Genomic DNA, 22164 nt, shown 5'->3' on the forward strand with positions numbered 1-22164 from the left:
AAGAAAACCGAGAATCAAAATTAACAGAACTTGGGAGTCTTTGCTTCTGGCCAGGACAGATCTACTGACACTCAACTTGCCCTCTGGTCATAGACAACTAGAAAACCGGGCAAAGTCAGTGGAACGACTATTCACAGACACTGGACAACTGGCGGAACAAGACTTCCTGAAGGAAGGAAAGCAAATGAGATGAGCCCCATGTTGCCCCTCCTGGCAGGAAGAAAACCCCAAGCAGTATGATAGTCTCCCTGTCCATTGAAGGACAGCATTTGGAAGACTGGGTGGTGGTGGCAACTGGAATTTGCAAGGCAGAGGGACTGAAAAGGAGGGACATATACCAAGAAAGAGCTACAGAAATCCGCAGAGAGGAAGTCTGTTGCCAAGAGCTAAGGTGCCTAAGCACAGGGTGAAACTCACAAGGCCAGGCAGGGACAGAAAGGAAGGTCTGAGTTGAAAACCCCACACAGGTCGAGGGCTGGAGGGCTTTCAGACTGCCTCCAGACAGACAGGACACCCTTGTTGAAGAGCAAGGACCTGTTGAAGGGTAAAGGTCACACCTGAATGGAGGGCTAAACTAATCTTGAAGGCTTGTCCACATCTACTCCAAAAAGCTACAAACAAGCCTCAGAATGGTTGAGCTTCTCCAAGTAACTTAACTGCCTGCCCAAACTTCAGCACTTAAATAAGACAGCAAAATCCAGTTAACAATCCTCATGTCTACAATTCAATAGAAAATTACTAGACATGCAAAGCAGCAGGATCATGGGGGCGAAAATCAGCTCATAAAAACAGAACCAGGGCCAGGTGTGGTGGCTCACGCCTATAATCCCACCACTTGAGGATACCGGCAGCTACCTGAGGTCGGGAGTTTGAGACCAGCCTGACCAGCATGGAGACACCCTGCCTCTACTAAAAATACAAAATTAGCCAGGCGTGGTGGCACATGCCTGTAATCCCAGTTACTCAGGAGGCTGAGGAAGGAGAATCGCTTGAACCCGGGAGGCAGAGGTTGCGGTGAGCCGAGATCGTGCCATTGCACTCCAGCCTGGGTAACAAGAATGAAACTCCGTCTCGAAAAAAAAATCTTCATAGCCTTGTATCTGTTAAAGAAGTTAATTTGTAATTTAAAAACCTGCCGTAAAGAAAATTCCACGCCTGCATGGCATCACTGGTGAATTAAGTTTTAGGAAGAAATAACTGCAATCTTATACAAACTCTTTCAGCAAACAGAGGAAAAAGGGAACACTTTCCAAACTTATTTTACAGGACCAGTGCTACCTTAAAGTAAAAACCCGATACAGACATTCAACGGAGAAAACCAGACAACTACAGTTCTGTATTTCTGTATTAGTCTGCTCTCATAGCGATAACAAAGACATACCCTAGACTGGGTAATTTATAAAGGAAAGAGGTTTAATTGGCTCACAGTTTAGCATGGCTGGGGGAGGCCTCAGGAAACTTACAATCATGGCAGAAAGGAAAGTAAACATGTCCTTGGGCACAGGGAGGCAGGAAGAAGGGCCGAGCAATGGGGGAAAAGCTCCTTATAAAACCATCAAATCTTGTGAGAACTCTCACTCACTATCCCAAGAACAGCAGGGGTAACCACCCCCGTGATTCCATTACCTCCCACTGGTCCCTCCCACATGTGGGTTTTATGGAAACTACAGTTCGAGATAGGGATGGGGACACAGCCAAACCATATCATTCCTCATAAATTTAAAGGTAAAAGTACTTAGTAAAACAGTAGCAAACTGAATCCAGCTAATTTAAAAATGCACAAAATATATTATGAAATGAATACTATGCATAAAATGCATAGCTAAGTGAGATTTATCCTAGGAATGCAAGATTGGTTTAACATCTGAGAATCAAATCACTTTACCGTGTTAAGGGAATAAAGGAGAATAATCATATGACCATCTCGACAGATGCCAAACAGAATCTGAGAAAATGTAATATCACGTATGACAACATTTCTTCGCAAACTAGGAATAGGAGAGAATTTCCATCTCATAAATGCTATCTACAAAAACGTCTACAGATAATATCATACTTAATGATTAAAGTCTGAATGATTTTCCCTAATGTTGGGTTGAATGCAAGGATGTCTGCTTTCTCCACCCCTATTCAACATTATATATAGCAAGTGCCAAAAAAAAAAAAAAAGGCAAGAAAAAAATATAGTATTATAGATTGGAAATCAATATGGATATAGGAAATACAGACAAAACTATCACCCAACTTGACCTAGCTGAGGTTATAGAACATTGAATCCAACATCTACAAAGTCTACATTGTCTTCAAGGGCATATGGACAAATCAACGAAACTTCAAAAACACTTCTAGAGGTCATAGGTGAGCATTAAAAGGTCGCCTAGATTATATTATTATTTTATAAAACATATTGACATATTTTATTATTTGTTAAAATATAAAAATTATATAAAATGTTATTATATGAAATTCACTATATTTCTACATAAAAGCAACAAACAACTGGAAAATAAATTTACAAAGAAAATGCACTTTAATCTCACACCTGTAATCCTAACACTTTGGGAGGCTGAGGCGGGCAGATCACTTGAGGTCAGGAGTTTGAGACCAGCCTGGCCAACATGGTGGAATCCTGTCTCCACTAAAAATACAAACATTAGCCAGGTGTGGTGGCAGGCACGTGTAATCCTAGCTACTTGGGAGGCTGAGGCAGGAGAATCACTTGATCCTGGGAGGCAGAGGTTGCAGTGAGCTGAGATGGGACCACTACACTCCAGCTTCGGCAACAGAGACTAAAAAATAATAACAATAAAATAAAAAGATTAAAAATTTTTTTAAAAAGAAAATACCCTTTAACATTCAAAAACATGACTTAAACCTAGAAATAAACTAAAGATAATCTGTGCCAAACATATACATCAAAACAGTAAAATAATGCTCAGAGAAATTAAAGATGAACTAACTAAATATATGTTTAGATCAGAAGAATAAACAAACAGTGTTGTCAACTGTCCTCAAATTGATCTACAGATACAGTGAAATCTTAATCAAAATCACAGAAAGCACCTTTGTAAAAACTGACAACCTGCATCTAAAAACATATATAGAAGCCAGGCGCAGTGGCTCACGCCTAGCATCCCAGCACTTCATGAGGCCAAAGTGGGGGGGACTGCTTGAGCCTAGGAGTTTGAGACCAGCCTGGGCAACACAGCTAGACCTCATCTCTAGCAAAAAAAAAAAAAAAAAAAAGTCGGATTTGGTGGCATGTGCCCGTAGTCCCAGCTACTCGAGAGGCTGAGGTGGGAGGACTGCTTGAGCCTGGGAGGTTGAGGCTACAGTGAGCTATGACTGCCTCACTACATTCCAGCTTGGGCAACAGAGGAAGCCCCTGTCACCAAAATTAAAATGTGCCAAAAATTGAAACACTTTATAAATAAAAATCCATGGAAGCAAAAATGCACATGAAAAATATTCGGCATCATTAGTCGTCAGGAAAATGTAAAATAAAATCATAATGAAATACATTACACATTGACTAGTAATGTCTAAAATTAGACCACACTCAATGAAAGAGAGGGCATGGAGCAACCGGAACTCTTGATTTCTTAGGGGGGGGCGGATATAGTAACACAACGATAACTACTCCCCTGAGGAAAAGAAAGTGAAAAAAATTAATAAAAAAATGATCTGACTACTTTGAAGAGCAGCTTGGCATTTCTTATCCGGTAAAATGTACAGGTACCCCGACCCCCATCCTGGGAAGGTGCCTAAGAGAAGTGAAAACATGCCTATGTAACAACTCTCCATGAATGTTTATAGATCGACTCATAAGAGCCACAAACAACCAAATGTCCATCAGTCAACACACCCACTGGGTAAACAAATTGGTAAATATCCACACAGTGGAATATCATTCATCAATAAAAAGGAAAGGACAAATGATATCAGAAACGTAGATGATTCCCAGAACACTGTGCTAAGTCAAGGAGGCCACACGTAGGAGCACAGACCAAGGGACTCCACTTTTACACAGCCGCAGAAGTAACAAATCTACTAGACAGTGAGAGAGCACATCAGGACTTGCTAGGTACTGGGGTCATAAGGGGACTTCTGAGGTGACAGAAATGATCTGCATCTTGATTGTGAAGGTGGCCATGCTATGACACTGCACCCTGAAATGTGCATTTGAAACGAGTGCATTTCATTGCTACGTATGTATTTATTTTTAGACAGAGTCTCACTCTTAAGTGCAATGGCACGATCTCGGCTCACTACAACCTCCGCCTCCTGGGTTCAAGCGATTCTCCTGTCTCAGCCTCCTGAGTAGCTGGGATTACAGGCACGCACCACCATGCCTGGCTAATTTTTGTATTTTTAGTAGAGACGGGGTTTCGCCATGTTGGCCAGGCTGGTCTGAAACTCCTGACCTCAAGTGATCTGCCCGCCTTGGCCTCTCAATGTGCTGGGATTGCAGGCGTGAGCACCGCGCCTGGTAAACTGTATGTATTTACACACGTCAGTAAAGTTGACTCTATTGAGGAGGGGATTGCAGCGAGCCAAGATTATGCCACTGCACTCCAGCTTGGATGACAGCGAGACTCTGTCTCAAAAAAAGCAAAAATGAAATACCTGAGACTGGGTCATGTATAAAGAAAAGAGGTTTACTAGACTCACAGTTCCGCATGGCTGGGGAGGCTTCAGGAAACTTACAATCATGGCGGAAGGGGAAGAAGCAAGCACCTTCTTCACAAGGCGGCAGGACAGAGAAGAGCAAAGGTGGAACTTCCAAACACTTAAAAAAACCATCGGATCGGCCGGGCGCGGTGGCTCACACCCGTAATCCCAGCACTTTGGGAGGCTGAGGCGGGTGGATCATGAGGTCAGGAGTTCAAGACCAGCCTGGCCAAGATGGTGAAACCCTGTCTCTATAAAAATACAAAAATTAGCTGGGTGTGGTGGCAGGCGCCTGTAATCCCAGCTACTTTGGAGGCTGAGGCAGGAGAATCGCTCGAAGCTGGGAGGTGGAGGTTGCAGTGAGCCAAGATCGCGCCACTGCACTCCAGCCTGGGCAACAGAGCAAGTCTCCATCTCAAACAACAACAACAACAACAAACCATCAGATCTCGGATCTCGTGAGAAGTCACTATCATGAGATCAGCCTGGGGGGAACTGCCCCCATCATCCAATCACCTCCCTCCCTCCCTCGACACCCGGGGATTATCATTCGAGGTGAGATTTGGGTGGGGACACAGAGCCAAGCCACATCATGGCCACAGGGCCTGCGTGAATGCCACTGACTGTCTTGGGAGCGCGGGGTCAGGGGAACCGATCATTCTCTTGTGGTCATGTGGAGCATTAGCAGTCACCTAGGGAGAGAATGTAAATGAGAAGGAAAAGGCTAAGAATAACGTCCTGACACACTCCAACACTTAGAGCCCTAGCAGAGGAAGAGGAGAAGGCCACAAAAGTGTGAGGAGGAAGAGTGTCAACAGGTAAAGAAGTGGATATAGCGGGCAGTCACCTCCCGGGGGACTTCTGCTGTGATGGGGACTAGCCAAGTGGCCAGAAACCAAAGGTACCGGGCCCGTATTTTCTTAGCAAATATGAAGTGTGTTAGAGATCAGGGCAGAAAGGAGGAGTAAGATAGCGTATCTGGGGTGCGTGGTGGGATATAAGGTCAGGGGCAATCTAGGGCTCGTTTCTATGTTATCGTAAACTAAGTCCCTCTGGGACTTTAATGCAAACAGTCTGCTTTGAGTTCTGTGGACCCCTGCAAAGGAAGTGCCCGCATGCCCTGACAGAGCCCAACAGCCTTGGTGTAGAGAGGTCCCGTGAGAAGCAAGGACACATGGCTGGATCTCAGAAGAGCTGCAGAGCCCTGCAGGTGGGGTTTGGATTCAGCGGCAGGCCTGGAGAGAGGGCAGGGTGGCGAGGACGCTGCTACTTAACTGCTTTCCTGCAGGTTGTGAGGGTTGAAAAGGCCAATCTTAATAGATTCGAAGCCTGTGTTTGCAGAGTGTGCTCTGCCGGCGACGGGGGCCATCCCCTGCCACCAGCCTGAGGGGTGAATGTCCCCCTTGTGAGCACCATCCCCTCGATGACATCACAGCACTGCAGACGCTCCTTTTCGCCAGGGCACTCTAGGCTAATGTAATCATACGATTACATAATTAACCCAGCTGTCTCATTAAGAAAATCAACTGGAATTCAGGGCATAATTAGTCATACAGCAATTAGCATGCTGATGAGCGACTGATGAAAAGCTGTCTAGATACCCGGCGTGCCAGGACCACCCCGGTCACGGCCAAGCGGGGCACCAACGACGCACCTCTCCACTCCCCATGCAAGCACACCGAGGAGGAGTCCCCAAGTCACATCCAAGGAGCTCTCATGCTTACTGCTGTGTCGAGGGACGGGGGAAGGATGGATGGAGAAGGAAAAGCCTTGGGAATGATGGCAGCTGGCAAAAGCTGGCAGCGACGGGCCCGACGCCCATCTTATGCCTGCCTGCCTTTAGAATACTGGTGGCCCATTCCTCAGCCTGCAAACATACAGTGTCCTACACGGAGGGGCGGACTGGGCTCCAGGTTTGTTCACCTGCCTGAGGAAGGTGGGGACGCTGCTTCCATGCCTGCTTTCCAATTCCCCTGATGCCGGGCCTGAGTATAACTGGGACAGAGCAGACAGCCTCGTCCTCCGAGGGTGCTTCAGGACCAGCTTGGGGCCAGGGCCTGTGGCTCGGGCAGGAGTCAGCGCATTATTTGCCACCCACGGGGCTCTGTTCTTCCAGACCCAGTTCCGCTTTCTGTCCTGTTTTGTTTGGGGCTTGTGATTGCTTTGTAAGCACATGAATGAAAATGTTTTATGAAGGCAAACAGGATTTGTAAGGGGATCCTCCTGCGTGTCTCCCACAACTGAAGTCACAGGGAGCTCTCTAGAGGGGCCCTGGGTACCAGGTCTTGTTTGCCAACAACAGGAGACCTGGAATACGTGGACTGGAGTCACCTTCCAGAATCAGGCTGCAACGGCCACATTTCTGTCGCCTTTGAGAAGGCTACCAAGTGGGGCACCCATGAACATCTCGGCAGGAAAACCAGGGGCTATTTCTAAGGAAATCATAAGATTTTGTCCCCCCGCCTTTTTATTTTTTTGAGACAGCTTCTCGCCCAGGCTGGAGTGCAGTGGCAGAATCTCGGCACACTGTAACCTCCGCCTCCCAGGTTCAAGAGATGCTCGCGCCTCAGCCTCAGGAGTAGCTGAGATTATAGGTGTGCGCCGCCATGCCCAGCTGATTTTTCTATTTTTAGTAGAGACAGGGTTTCACCATGTTGGTCAGGCTGGTCTTGAACTCCTGACCTCAGGTGATCCGACCGCCTTGGCTTCCCAAAGGCTTGGCATTACAGGCGTGAGCCACCTCGTCCAGCTGATTTTGTCGCTTTTTTTTCCAGGAGTCTTAATATGAGATCCTTGAGTGAGGGGCAGGCAGCGGAGAAAGAAGCATAAAAGAACAGTGTTTTCTAATTTTAACCTGTAATGTGTCCTCACTTGAAAGTAACAGGCACCAGGAACCAGACTGCTATTTTATTCTCCTGGAGGAGCATTAAAAAGCAGTTCTCAAAAATGATGACATTCCACTTTATTTCGAGATTCTCAGATGCTAGGCCGACGAGGATAGTCACCAGGAGAGATGGTTTTCCTACATCCAAAATGAAACCTCCCCTGGGCGGGCGGGGTGGGGGGTGGGGGTTGGACCTCGGATCACGGGCATTTGGGAGCAGCCTCTGAAAACGGAATGGCCTACAAATGCACTCTTTCCAGCCAGTTCTCTTAGGACTTCCGAAAAACCTACATCTACTTTTGACAAAGGCAGGCCAGTTAACCTATGGAAATAAAGGGAGGCAAGTCAGTCACGAAACAGCGACTTCTTGCAGTGTTTCATGAGTCAATGAATATTTTATATCACTGGTAATGTGCTTCCTAAGATTTAAATCTTAAAATAAACCCTTCCAGGCACTGCCTTTATGTTTGAAGGGTTTGTGTCTGCAGGAACTGAGCTGCATCTTAGCAAGCAGTAAAATGCGGTTCTGATAGCAGGGTCACAGACAGAGGCAAGGACAACTGGGAAGAGATGCTTCCAAGGAACTTCGCAACCAAAGCAGAGAAGTTCTGTAGTGCTTAGTCTTTCTTCTACCTAGGAACTCTTTAAAATACACCGTTACTGGGCTGGGTGCAGTGGCTCATGCCTGTATAATCCCAGCACTTTGGGAGGCTGAGGCAGGAGAACTGCTTTAGCCTAGGAATTTGAGACCAGCCTGGGCCACATAGTGAGTCCCCATCTCTACAGAAAAGTTTAAAAATTAGCCGCGTGTAGCAGCGTGTGCTTGTAGCCTCCACGACTCAGGAGGCTGAGGCGGGAGGATCGCTTGAGCCACGTGGCTGTTAAGTGAGCTGTGTTTGTACCAGAGCACTCCAGGTTGGGCGACAGAGACCCCGTTGCTAAAAAATAAAAAACAGAAAACTCCAAAATGGTTACTAAGACGTTTCTGGAACAGAAAAGTCACGGTTGTGCTTTATACTTACAAGCATCCTACAGCTACTTGGCTAAGTTCTTATCCGTAGTACATTAATAAGGCCTATTCAGAAACTAAAATTGCAAGTTGAATATTTTACTAATTTATGCTCCCTGCCATTGCAGAAATAAATACATGCTCATTGTAAAAAAAAAAAAAAAAAAGTATCAAGAAGCAAGAGCAAGTCACCCACGCAAGGTTAATTACTGATGGATTATGCAGACTGTCATAATTTTGCTCAGAACTCAGTAAAATTCCAGCTATGCAAGAGCCTGTTAGAAGCGGTCATTCCAGAATATTCCCAGCTATCTGAGAGAAAGACATTTATTTCTTGTTTTACTACAGTAAGGGACAGAGGCTGCCTATTTTACTTGTTTAGCTTTTTTTTTAAGAGATAGGGGTCTTGCTATGTTGCCAAGGCTGGTCTCGAACTAGAGACAGAAGCTGCATATTTTACTTATTTATTTATTTATTTATTTATTTTTAAAGAGATAGGGGTCTTTCTATGTTGCCCAGGCTGGTCTTGAACTCCTGGCCTCAAATACTCCTGCCTCCACCTCTCAAAGAACTGTGATTACAGGAGTGAGCCACTGCACCCGGCCTCCCGGAGTCATTATTCACAGCCCCTCTGACTACTGCAGTGCCTCCATCTGGCTGCTACAGGGCTTGGTTGCTCCTGGGTCCTTCTCTTCTGCTCACTAACCTCTGTTGACCCGACATTCTCCCCATCTGCTGGTCTGCCTCCCGTCCCAGCTCCTCCCTGCTGCTGTTTTCTCTGGTCAGAAAACTGCCTGGTGTGGCTTCGCCTGGCCTCAGTGGGACACCTCAGCTGCCTGTGCTCCTGCTTGATTCACCTTATTCTATACTCTCATTGGCCTGGTGGGCTTTGTTTATTGCACCTAAAATTCAGTTATTTATGCAATAATGTTTTCCTCTCTTTTTTTTTTTTTTGGAGACAGGATCCCACTCTCTCACCCCAGCTGAAGTACAGCGGCATGATCTTGGCTCACTGCAGACTTAACCTCCTGGGCTCAGGTGATCCTCCCACCGAGGCTTTCTGAGCAGCTGGGACCACAGGCATACGCTACCATGCATAGCTAATTTTTGTATGTTTTGTAGAGTTGGTTTTGCCATGTTGCCCAGGCTGGTCTTGAACCCCTGGGCTCAAGTAATTCAGCCGCCTCAGTCTCCCAAAGTGCTGGGATTACAGGCGTGAGCCACTGCACCTGGTCACAATTACTTTTTAATGCCCATATTATTCCCACCAGGCTCTATATTCTAAGGGCAGGAATGGATCTGGCTGTTGTATTCCTGGGGCTCAGCCTGTTCCTGACGCCCTGGGGGTATGGTGGGAGGATGAGGGGTGCTGGGGTCTCAGGCACTGACTTGAGTAATATCCAGGGAGATGAGAGTCTGATAATACTCATGAAACTGACTAAGGCATGAGAAGTGATCTGGTGGCAAATGAAAAGAACAGAAACATCAAGGTCTGAACCATCGAACCTTCTCAGAGGGTGCATCAGACCATGAGGGTTCAATGCTACTATACTGCTAAATGCTTATTTGGTGTCTTTATTATTTTTTAAATTTTATTTATTTATTTTTTTAGACAGAGTCTTGCTCTGTCACCCAGGCTGGACATCTTGGCTCGCTGCCACCTCTACCTCCTGGGTTCAAGCGATTGTCCTGCCTCAGCCTCCCAAGTAGTTGGGATTACAGGTCCCCGCCACCATGCCAGGCTAATTTTTGTATTTTTTTTTTTAGTAGAGATGGGGTTTCCTCATGTTGGTCAGGCTAGTTTCAAACTCCTGACTTCAGGTGATCTGCCCGTCTTGGCCTCCCAAAGTGCTGGGGTTACAGGGGTGAGCCGCTGCATCTGGCCTTGGTGTCTTTAATATGAAGGAGATTTCAGAAGGTGGAAGATGAAGAAGAGGGAGGGGCCAGAACACTGAAGGAGAAGTGGGTGGGTGGGGTGGTGGGGGAAGAGCGGGGGTGGAAGGAGACCCTACCCTGGGTGCTGGGTGATGATGTGGGATGAGCTGAGGTGAAGGGAGATCCTACCCTAGGGGCTGGGCTTGGAGTGCCAGTGTGACATCTGGTAAACCAAACACAGATCCCAGCTGCCAAGGGCCGGCCCCAGAGCCGAAGGTCTCAGAAGCGTGTGTGCTGGTTTGGGCAACCCCAAATGCTAAGTGCTGTATAAATGTCTATGCAGGCATGTAAATCTTCATAGAGTGACGCCAAAGTAAAATGAGCATTCGGAGAGCCATTAAACTGCTACAACTCAATAAAAGATACATTCTGTTCTGCCATTGACTTGTCTTAGTGCTCCACAGTGCTCGCCCTCGCTGGGAAGCTTCAACCTCGGGAGGGTGGCTCAGTGGGAAAAGTTAGAGCCTGAGTCCAGAAAAAACACTCAGAAAGCGTTTTGAAGAAATAATTTGATTCATTCATTCCTGCGTTTGTTTAGCAAACATTTATGGAGTTTCTGCCACATGGCAGGCACTGGGGTAGACACAAAGGAAGTAATTAGGGACAAAACTGCACTGAAGCAGTCTCTGCCAAACAGTTACCAAGGAATTATGAGAGAGCGAAGGGTAGGGTCCCAGGGCACGGTGTGTGTGCACGGGAAGGGTCCCCTAAACCGGCTGGAAAGGCCTTTCTGTCAGGAAGTGACATCTCAGCGGTTCACCCAGAGGGGCCAGTGGAGATTAGCCAGGAAGAGTCTGGCCGCCCTGCAAGTGCTTAGACTCACATCAACATGAACTGCAGAGTGTAGGGCAGGAGATGGGGCGGAGGGAAGTGGCTGGAATAGAGACACATCCGAGGGGTCAGATGGCCAGAGTTGGTGACAAAATGCTCAGAACATAGGCCAGGCGGGGTGGTTCGTGCCTGTAATTCCAGCATTTTGGGAGGCTGAGGTGGGCAGATCATCTGAGGTCAGGAGTTCGAGACCAGCCTGGCCAAGATGATGAAAACCCATCTCTATCAAAAATACAAAAATTAGCCGGGCATGGTGGTGCAAGCCTGTAATCCCAGCTCCTTGAGAGGTTGAGGTAGGAGAATTCCTTGAACCCAGGAGGTGGAGGTTGCAGTGTACTGAGATTGCACCACTGCACTCCTGCCTGGGCAACAAATTGAGACCCCCATCTCAAGAAAAACAAAAAGATCTGAACACGAGCAGCAAGGTGGGAGGTGATGCCGTCTGCCAAAAGGAAATGCAGGAAGAAGACAGCTTCTGCCGGACACATTGGGTGGGGGTAGGGTGCCCGCCACGCCATCCTATCGGGAAAGTCCAGGTGACACTTGGATATGCAGGTTGGCACTCAGGAGTGAGCCCTGGACCTGGGACAAAGCTCTAAGAGTCACCAGTGCAACCGCTAGTGAACCCTGGGGCTGAGGATTTGGGGAGTGTTGGGGATTTGGGTCAACTGACTCCTTCAGTCATTCACCACTTCCCACCTGTTGCGTGCCAGGTGCTGGGCAGAGAGCCACAAGGCAAAGCCCTGTCCTCACGGAGCTGTCACTCTAATGAGACCCAGAGATAAGCAACAAGGAAACACACACATAAATAAAACTTCAGGAAGGGGCAGCGGTGGGAGCTGGTTCAGTCAAGGGTCTGTCACTCTCAGGCTGGGTGGGACTCTGGCTCCACTGTTCCTGGGGCCAGCTTGGCAGCTTTCCCTGTGCTCCAGGAGTGGGGCTGTGTGGCACATAGCTGAAATGCCTGTTGCATTATTCCCAAGGGCTGCCTCCCTTTTTCTGTGACAGTGAGTTGCTGTATCTTTCAACTGGCAGAATTTACCACATCCTACAAATGTTTCTGGATTCCACTGGACTATGGCCTGAAGTGTGCAGACAGTTAAGGCACCCTGACTCCCCACAACGGAGTGACTATCAGTAAATGCATCATCGCCATTGACTGGGCCCTTCCTGTAAGCCTCAGACACAGAATGACTGCCTCTGAGCAATAACCAGACTTCCAAACACAGGGAGCGTGCTCCGAGCTCCGTTCCTGCTTTACAAGTAACTTAGAGCTGGCAGATCACAGCATTTATAAGAAATACCTGGCAGGCGGTGGGTGAAAGTTATCTACGTGGAATGCAGATGTATTTTGATTGACTTTTGGTATTACAGTAAATATCAAACATTCTTTACTCCCACTATTCATCAGTTTAAACTGCCCACTTCCAATTCCCTGGCCAGAAATAAAAACTGTGAAGAATACCACCAATATAGGAAAATGCTTAGGGTAATAAGAATCATAATATTAAGCAAGAAAGGCAGAATAGGAATATATACACATGCTATGATCAAAATTCTATAAAATCTGTACACGTACATGGACAAGGTCCACTCAGATAAAGAGGAACGCTGATGAGAAGAATGGTCTCTTCTTTTTCTCTGGGAAATTAACACAGAAAATAACTGCAGAGAAAGAAACCTAAGCAACATTTTAAAGTGGCTGCCCAGTTGAAAAATTTCACTGGGGAAAAACCGACGTGCAAATTCCACTTTTTGAAAAGAGATTACAGGTTATTTAGAAAACAGCAGTGAGGCCAGGCATGGTGGCTCCTGACTGTAATCCCAGCAGTTTGGAGGCCAAGGCGGGTAGATCACTTGAGGTCAGGCGTTTAGACCTATCTGGCCAACGTGGTGAAATCCCAACTCTCTAAAATACAAAAGTTAGCTGGGTGTGGTGGCAGGCACCTGTAATCCCTGCTATGTGGGAGGCTGAGGCAGGAGAACCTCTTGAACCTGGGAGGTGGATGCTGTAGTGAGGAGAGATTGCGCCACTGTACTCCAGCCTGTGTGACAGCAAGAAAAAGAAAAAAGATGACAGATTATTTTGAAAACAGCTGCTAAAGAGTCTTTGGGTCTCTGGCAAAAATGAAGTGGGTCAGTATTCTATTGACTGAGTCACCAACTGGACAAAGTTCTCAACTGGAAAACACTCACTTTTGGGATCCTGCTCCCAGAAGTGGTAGCAAGAACTTCCGGAAATAGGCTGGAGCAGAACCTTCCTGAGCCCGAGGAAGCAACAAAAAGTTAAAGAATGAACTCTTTCGCAACACAAATAAGATTTCTCAAAGCCCAGGTCACGCTTTTTCTGTAAATTCTTTATGCCTGCGTCAGTATGGACATGACATAGTCCAGACAGAAAATTCTCAGCCACTACCTTACGCACAAGAAAATGCCAGGGATACCCACCAGGCTGCTGATGCCTCAGGGTCAGTGTGCTCTTGAGGCAGGAGAACAGGGTGTGCAGGCAGAAAACCGAAGGCCAATTCACCCTGACTTCCTTGAAGTAAATCGAAAGAAAAACCCCACTTTCCACGCCTAAGTAACAAAAGGACCAGTGGCTACTTCCTTTGCAAACCCCCACCCTTTTCGGCCCTACAGATGGGAAATTGAAAGTACCTCTGATTGGTTGCTTTCTACAACTAATCAGATGTTGGCATAGGAGGGTAACTTTGTAACTTCAGTCTCTGATTGGCTGCAACCAATCAGACTGACTGCAGAGCCAAGTTTCATTTGCACAGAAGTGCAACTTTGTGACTTAACTTTAGCCTTTGATTGGTTACTTTCCACAACCAATCAAGATGTTTGCTAGCACTGTGACCTTTGTAACTTCCCTTCAGCCTCTGGTTGGTTGCTTTCTACAACCAATCGGACTGATTGGAGGCCACTACTTCATTTACATGGGGTAAACACCAATTGGCCAATGGGAAACCTCTAGGGGGTGACAAGATTCTGTATCTGTGCCCTTGAGCAGGTGCTCAGCCCACTCCCAACCTGTGGAGTGTACTTTCATTTTCAGTCATCTCTGCTTTCGTCGCTTCATTCTTTCCTTGTTTTGTCCAATTCATTGTTCACAACACTAAGAACCTGGACACCCTCCAGCAGTAACTCTCTGATCCATTTTACTGTGAAGGAGCTTCCTCATGAGGCTCGGTCAGATTCTTCAGGGAACTCCTAGTCAGATACAAACTCCCACAGAAAACCAAAGGCTAGAATCTGGAACTAATAATTAGATAAGCTCCCAAGACGGTAAAAGTTGAGAACAAAGCAAACCATTCTCTATGGTTAGGCTGTTCCCCAACGCTGTTCCATCTGTTTCCTTTTACAGATGACGGCACTGAAGTCCAGAGGAGAAAAGGAATGTCATCAAGAACTCTTAACAAGTCCAGGGAAGGAGAATCTGGATCCCCCCACTCCCTGTCCCAACTGCTTTCTGTCATCCCGGTGGGACCGCTTTTAATCCCAGTTCCAAGAGGGGACAGCAAAGCCCATGGTGGACCTGAATCAGAACCCAAGTACAGGTACGAAGGAGACCTGTGTCTGCCTCGCTCTGTTACTGTAGCTCTGATGACGTCAATGATATTCAGAGAATTGCTAACAAGGGCGAGCACACAACTGTAATTGGTGGGAGGGGAGGGTGGTGGTAATTTGAATTCCTTGCTTGGTGGAAAAAACATCAAATGACTTTCCTAATTTTCTGATCAGCACCTCCCTAGGGCTGAGCTGGGCCCCACATAGTTATACCCATCACTTTACTCGAGATTCTAAGGCAATTGAGGACCCACACATAGGACCAGAGAGCTCAAGGCACTTGAAACATGCATTTTCACTTTTCCAGAATAGAGAATCAGAAGCCATCATCTCTCAGAATGCCTCATAAACATTATTGAAATTTTAATTCTTCAATCCCTTTAAAAGATTAAAGGTGGTGTAAGTGTCTCCTACCTATAATCCCACGGCACTTTAGGAGGCTGACGTGGGAGGACCGCTTGAGCCCAGGAGTTGGAGACAGGCCTGGGCAACACAGTGAGACCTCATCTGTACAAAAATTAGCTGAGTGTGGTGGCATGCACCTCCCAGCTACCTGGGAGGTTGATGTGGGAGGATCGCTTGAGCCTGGGAGGTGCAGGTTGCCATGAGTGGAGATTGCACCACTGCACTCCAGCCTAGGCGATAGAGTGAGACCCTGTCTCAAAAATGAATGAATAAGTAAACTTAGAAAAAAAAATAAAAGTAACAACTGAAATACTTGGTTATAGCTGTTATAAGTTGCCCTCTGCCCATAACCCTTAAGTGAAGGACTTGTCCGGGGCCACTGATCTTGGATGACCTGGCAGGGGGAGTGGACACTCCAGGTGTCTTGGTAGGGCCAAGTCCTACCAAGGGTAAAGTCCCGAAGGTGGCAATGGACAGTACAAGAGACTTCTGCCCAGCGCACACACATTGGATCTGTATCTCCTCTGTGGTATGTGCAGCGTTTTATGCGGTAGCCCCAGAGATGTGGGTCCCTGCTTTTATGAAATCGTCCCCTAGAGATTACATGAGTCCTTCAACAAGTGCATCAAATTTCCTTCCATATCCAAAGACTGGCTCTTGGAGGATTCACGTGTGAGGCACTCCCTGGTTTCCTGGGGGAAGCTGCGACTAATGGTATTATTTATTTTCCTCAGGAAAGCCAATAAAAATGAGCCCCAAACCCACCAACTCACCAGACACAAAGCCCCCCACGGGTGGGCCATCAGCGCCAGGGCTTACCTGGGACGTCAATCAATCTCTTGTAGACATTCAGGAAAGCTGCTTCGGCTTCCTTGCTTCTCTTACTCAGTGCATCAATCTGAAGGGGAAGGAGAGAAAGAAAAGAAAAACAGAGCTCAGCATCTGCCAAGAGGTGATTTACAAAGCAGTACGCATCTAGTGAATTCCTGTATCGAGGAGAAGTCTGATTCGTCCGAGTACACGTTGGACAACTGGGCTTCAACCTCTTGAGGAAATCCTTGCAAACACAAGAGGGCCCAGTTTGTGAAGGTAAACGGCGGAGGAGCAGAGATCTGGGAGTACAGAGCTATTCACTATACAGCAGGGAACACTGGGTGGGTCTTTCATAGAGAAGAATGGTCTGGCGTGCCCTTCCTGGTCTTTTTCCTTCTGCAAGCACTGACTAAGGGCTAGCCATGTGCTAGACACTGCTGAGGGTCAGGGGTGGGCAGGAAGAGACAGTTCCTACTCCCAGGAGCTCAGGGTCTAGGAGGGAAACAGGTATGTAATTAACAATTAATTAAATCCTTGGGGACAGGGGAAAGGGAACCTCAGGAAGGAAAGTTGTGACCTTGGAGCAGAGTCTTACAAAGCATTTCACCCAGGTGGATGGGTAAGACATTGCATGTAAACAAAAAACACATTCAAATGCCTGAGGAAAGAATTTCATAACATTCTTTTTTTATTTTTTGGAGACGGGGGTCTCACTCTGTCGCCCAGGCTAGAGGGCACTGGCATGATGTCAGCTCACTGTAACCTCTGCCTCCCAGGTTCAAGAGATAGCTGGAATAGCTGGAATGTCTGCCTCCTGAGTATCTGGGATTGCAGGTGCCTGCCATGTGTAATCACGCATGGCTAATTTTTGTATTTTTAGTAGAGATGAGGTTTCACAATGTTGGCCAGGCTGGTCTTGAACTCCTGACCTCAGGTAATCCACCTGCCTCAGCCTCCCAAAGTGCTGGGATTATAGGTATGAGCCCCTGTGCCCGGCCTGCATGTTCTCTGTTTTAAGACACTTATTCACATGTCAGCTTGTGCTCCATTCCTGAAGTCCAGATTCAGAGCCCACCAACAAGGCTACAACACACCATGGGGCATGGGGACCTGTGAGAGTCTGCAGGGTGGGAATGCAGATACATATGCGGGAGCTGTGGGTGACACAGCTGGACAAGCAAGTGGGGTTAGATCATGAGGGGCACAAAGGCATGTGGTACTGGGTGACCCTTATCACCTGGGCAGCAGTCAGGGTGGAAGGAACACAGGAGGAGGCAGGGAGGAAGAGACCGCTCAGACGCCATCGCTCTCATCCAAGGGAGATGCTCTGGGCAGTGGCTGCGGGTGTTGAGGAGGAGGCGGAGGTGCTGGAGAGGTCGGCAGCACGCACAGTTGACGTGAGGCCCAGAAGCACAAGGCGAACCGAGGATGGTGCCCAGGATTCCAGATTAGGCAACTGGTGAGGTTTTGCGACGGTGGCCAGGGTTGGTTTGTTTTGTGAACTGACTAGCTGAGCCAGTTTCCTCCACGTGGACGTCTATTCATCAACTATGCCGGACGCACATGCAAAGAGCCTGACATGGTTGGACCAACTTGTTAGAATATTTAGCTTACCTACACACTTGCTGAGACAACAGATCACGCTTTGCAGCCGAAGCACGCAAGACCGCACATGCACCGCTTTCATACTGGCTCAGGCAAAGGACGCCAAATTACATATTCCTTCTGTCCCCTCCTCCAACTATGCTGTCTCCAATGTTATTTTTAAGAGGCAAAGGATGTGGTTTAATTACAGGGCCTCTCACCTGAGCCACCTGGCAGTTTAAGGGCTGAGAGAGGTCCCCTGACTAAGGATGTGGGACGCTCAGGACTGGGGATGAGGGCTAGTGGGAGCTGCGTCTAGAAAAGCAAACGCATAGCAGATGAGGGCAGTGCAAGCATTTCCAGCTTGTAACAAGCTGTGCACCAGGATTCCAATTTGAAGTCCACTGTTTGGAGCTCAGACACATTCCACCACCACCCGCTCTGTGGCCCCCACCTCCACCACAACCCAATAAGATAAGGCTGTGATTCTGGGCCAGGTGTGGTGGCTCACGCATGTAATCCCAGCACTTTGGGAGGCCGAGGCGGATAGATCACAAGGTCAGGAGTTCGAGACCAGCCTGCCAACATGGTGAAACCCCAAGTCTACTAAAAATGCAAAAATTAGCTGGATGTGTGGTGGCATGCGCCTGTGATCCCAGCTACTCAGGAGGCTGAGACAGGAGAACTGCTTGAACCCGGGAGGCGGAGGTTGCAGTGAGCCAACATCACGCCACTGCACTCCAGCCTGGGCAACAGAGTGAGACTCTGTCTCAAAAAAAAAAAAAAGAAAAGTTGCATGAAATGCTGACATACCAGCAAACAAGAGAGAGACGCATCATACATTAGAGTGGCCTCGGACTGGGGGTGGGTGGGGAGGAGGGGCTGGTGGATGCCAACTGAAGAGAGTGGGATTTGCTTTTGGGGTGATAAAAACGCTTTACAGCCAGGCACCGTGGCTCACGCCTGTAATCCCAGCACATTGGGAGACGAGGTGGGTGGATCACCTGAGGTCGAGAATTCAAGACCAGCCTGACCAACATGGAGAAACCCTGTCTCTACTAAAAATACAAAATTATCCGGGCATGGTGGCGCATGCCTGTAATCCCAGCTAGTGGGGAGGCTGAGGCAGGAGAATCGCTTGAATTTGGGAGGTGGAGGCTGCAGTAAGTGGAGATCGTACCATTGCACTCCAGCCTGGGGCAACAAGAGCGAAACTCCATCTCAAAAAAAAAGGGCCGGGCATGGTGGCGCATGCCTGTAATCCCTGCACTTTGGGAGGCTGAGGCAGGTGGATCATGAGGTCAGGAGTTCAAGACCCACCTGGCCAACATGGTGAAAGCCCGTCTCTATAAAAAGAAAAAATAAATTAAAAAAAAAAAAGTTTTACTATGGTCTGTGGTGACAGCTGTACAACTTTGTGAATATCCTAAAAGTCAATGGACTGTAGACTTTAAATGGGTGAATTATATGTTATGTGAATTATATCTCAATCAAGTTGTTTAAAACACGTGTATGCACGTCTTTGAAATCAACCTGTATGTAAGATTGTGTGCCGTGATTTCTTTCACTGTCATATCATGTATCTTTCTCAATATCTATTACAAATTTTGGGAAATGTCGAAATGGCATTGTTTCAATTGTACCTAAGCCCACACAGTATTTGGTTATATGTCTCTGGAGTAAGAAATGGATTTGGAGTTACTTCTCCAGATGAATTGGAACACTTTCTGGGGGCTCTTCTAAGAGAGGCAAGTCTGTCCAGAAAGCTGGGCAGACTTAGGATCTGCCCTGGAGGGCCCCTCCCTTCCCAGGGATTCCGGTGACGGGTGGCTGTGTCTCCCACAGGCAAGGGCCGGGATCTGGAAGGACCCTGAACTCTGTCCTCCTGACTCAGTTATTCCCAGGGACGTGGGGTTTGGTAATTCACACGGCACACTTTGGGGCTGTAACGGGTTGAACCGTATCTCCCAAGATATGATGAAGTCCTGACCCCCCAATACCTGTGAAAGTGACCTTATTTGGAGCTAGGGTCTTTGCAAGGTGATCAAGATAAGGAAAAGTCACTAGCGTCGGCCCTCGTCCAACAGGTTCCGATAAGAAGGAGACGCCTGGACACACAGACAGACACGAAGACAGGCGGGATGTCACAGGGAGATGAAGGAGAGACTGGGCTGATGATCCATAAGATGAAGATGATCAGGAAGCCACCAGAATCTGGGACAGGGACATAGCAGATTCTCCCCTACATCCCTCAGAAGGAGCCAGCCCCGTGGACACGAGGATCTTGGACTTCTGCCCTCCCGAAACTCGAGAGAATAAACTTCTGATGTTTAAGCCACTTGGTGAGTGGCACTTGGTTCCAGCAGTGCTGCGAAAGTGATATAGGTGTGGCATGAGTTACTAAGAAATTCTTTTAGGCAGATAAGGAGGAAAAGTTTTCGTTTCTTTTAAAGCTGCTCCAACAGCATTTCTTGTAAAGCCTGGCTCTTAAAGCCCAGTCAACAACCTTGATATGCAAATACCAGCCGATAAAAACTGGGTCCACCCCACATGGCGATTCTGACCACTGTCCCCTTGCTCTTGCCCCTGCACGTCCCTGGCAACGTGGCTGCCCCCACATATATCCACATGTGTACAACATTAGGATGTGCTGCATTTGCATATTAAAAGCCGAGGGTGGGAGCGCCAGTTTTTTGTGTGGGCTACATAAATAACACCTGGTCAAACCAATCCCCTAAGCCCTATGAAATTCAGACACCGCCTCCTCCGGCCTCTATATATACCTGGCTGCCTTCCAATCCACTTGGGGATCTCCTCTTTCAGATGTGGAGCCCCCCTCCCTCTGTCTCTGTACGGGGGAGCCTCTGCCTTCTGCCTTCTCTTTCCTTTCTTGCCAATTAAACCCTCAGCTCCTTAAAACCACTCCATCGAGCCAGGCATAGTGGCTCACACCTGTAATCCCATCACGTTGGGAGGCTGAGGCCTGTGGATTACAAGGTCAGAAGTTCAAGACCAGCCTGGCCAACATGGTGAAACCCCATCTCTAGAAAAATATAAAAATTAGCTGGGTTCGTGCCTGTAATGCCAGCTACTTGGGAGGCTAGGGGAATCGCTTCAACCCAGGAGGCAAAGGTTGCAGTGAGCCGAGATCATGCCACTGCCCTCCAGCCTGGCAACAGAGCGAAACTGTCTGTCTCAAAAAGACAAAAAAAAAAAAAAAAAAAAAAACCAACAACAAAAAAAACCACTCCACGTGTATCCATGTTGTTTTATGTAAACTGGCATAAAAACCAAAACCCTAGGGTTCCTCCACGCATCAGAGCCGCACCACAGGGACCACGGTTCCCAGTCCTCTCCCCATGCCCTCTTCCACTAACACAGGGAAACTCCAGCCCAGTCCAGAGGAACACAGTCAGGCCAGTGAGTTTAATTATTCACCATGCAAATGGACCATGAGGTTTCTGAAAAGGGATGACTTAAAAGATCCTCTTCTCAATGATTAAGTCCCCTCAGCCCCATGTAAGATTTCCAAACACTTCTGGAAGAATTTGTGGATTCTGGGAATTTGGATACTTTGTATGCTCCTTCGCTGTTCTGACTTATGTGGCCACTGGCTAAGACAAGAATGGGCTTCGAGGCTGAGTGAGGTTGCTCACGCCTGTAATCCCAACACTTGAGGAAACGCAGGCAGGAGTTAAAGGTCAGCCTGGGCAGCACAGCGAGACCCCATCTCTACAAACAAATCAATTAGCTAGGCATAGTGGTGCATGCCTGTAGTCCCAGCTACTCAGAGGCTGAGGTGGAAGGATCACTTGAGCCCAGGGGTCCAAGGCTGGAGTGAGCTATCATTGAGCCACTGTACTCCAGCCTGGATGACAGAGCAAGACCCTGTCTTAATAAAAAATAATAAGAATTGGGCCAGGTGCGGTGGCTCATGCCTGTAATCCCAGCACTTTGGGGGGGCCGAGGCAGGTGGATCATGAGGTGAGGAGTTCGAGACCAGCCTGACCAACATGGTAAAATCCTGTCTCTACTAACTACAGAAAAATTAGCCAGTGGCTCAAGAGTTCTGATTTAAAAAAAGAAAGAAAGAACGAAAAAGAAAAATTAGCTGGGCCTGGTGGTGCGGCCTGTAATCCCATCTACTCCAGAAGCTGAGGCAGGAGAATCACTTGGACCCGGGCGGAGGCTGCAGTGAGCTGAGATTGCACCACTGCTTCCAGCCTGGGCGACAGAGTGAGGTTCCATCTCAAAACAAAGGAAAACAGAAAAAAGCCCAACCACTCAAAAGTTACCTATGCTGAGACCCAGTGCACACGCCACTTCCTCCAGACCTCCAGTTGGGCCTGTCATCCTGGGGCTGGCCGTGTTCTAAGTCGGGAGGGAGGGAACCAGGACTTTGAATGTCAGCCTTGCCTCATATGCACGAGGAGACAGCAGCCACCTCCTGGGGCTGGGCGAG

At 47.8% G+C, this 22164-nt stretch overlaps 1 protein-coding gene across 8 annotated transcripts in view; it reads right to left on the reverse strand.

Moving 5' to 3' along the window:
* Positions 1 to 22164, reverse strand: part of CUX1 (cut like homeobox 1) — a 463251-nt gene that overhangs the window by 196324 nt on the left and 244763 nt on the right. For all 8 annotated transcript variants that reach the window (XM_035280564.3, XM_035280554.3, XM_035280546.3 and 5 more), the window contains exon 4: positions 16125 to 16203. In XM_035280564.3, the coding sequence (XP_035136455.2) occupies positions 16125 to 16203 (79 nt within the window). The remainder of the gene's footprint in view (positions 1 to 16124; positions 16204 to 22164) is intronic.

Source organism: Callithrix jacchus, chromosome 2 (assembly GCF_049354715.1).
Source record: "Callithrix jacchus isolate 240 chromosome 2, calJac240_pri, whole genome shotgun sequence".
NCBI lineage: Eukaryota > Metazoa > Chordata > Mammalia > Primates > Cebidae > Callithrix > Callithrix jacchus.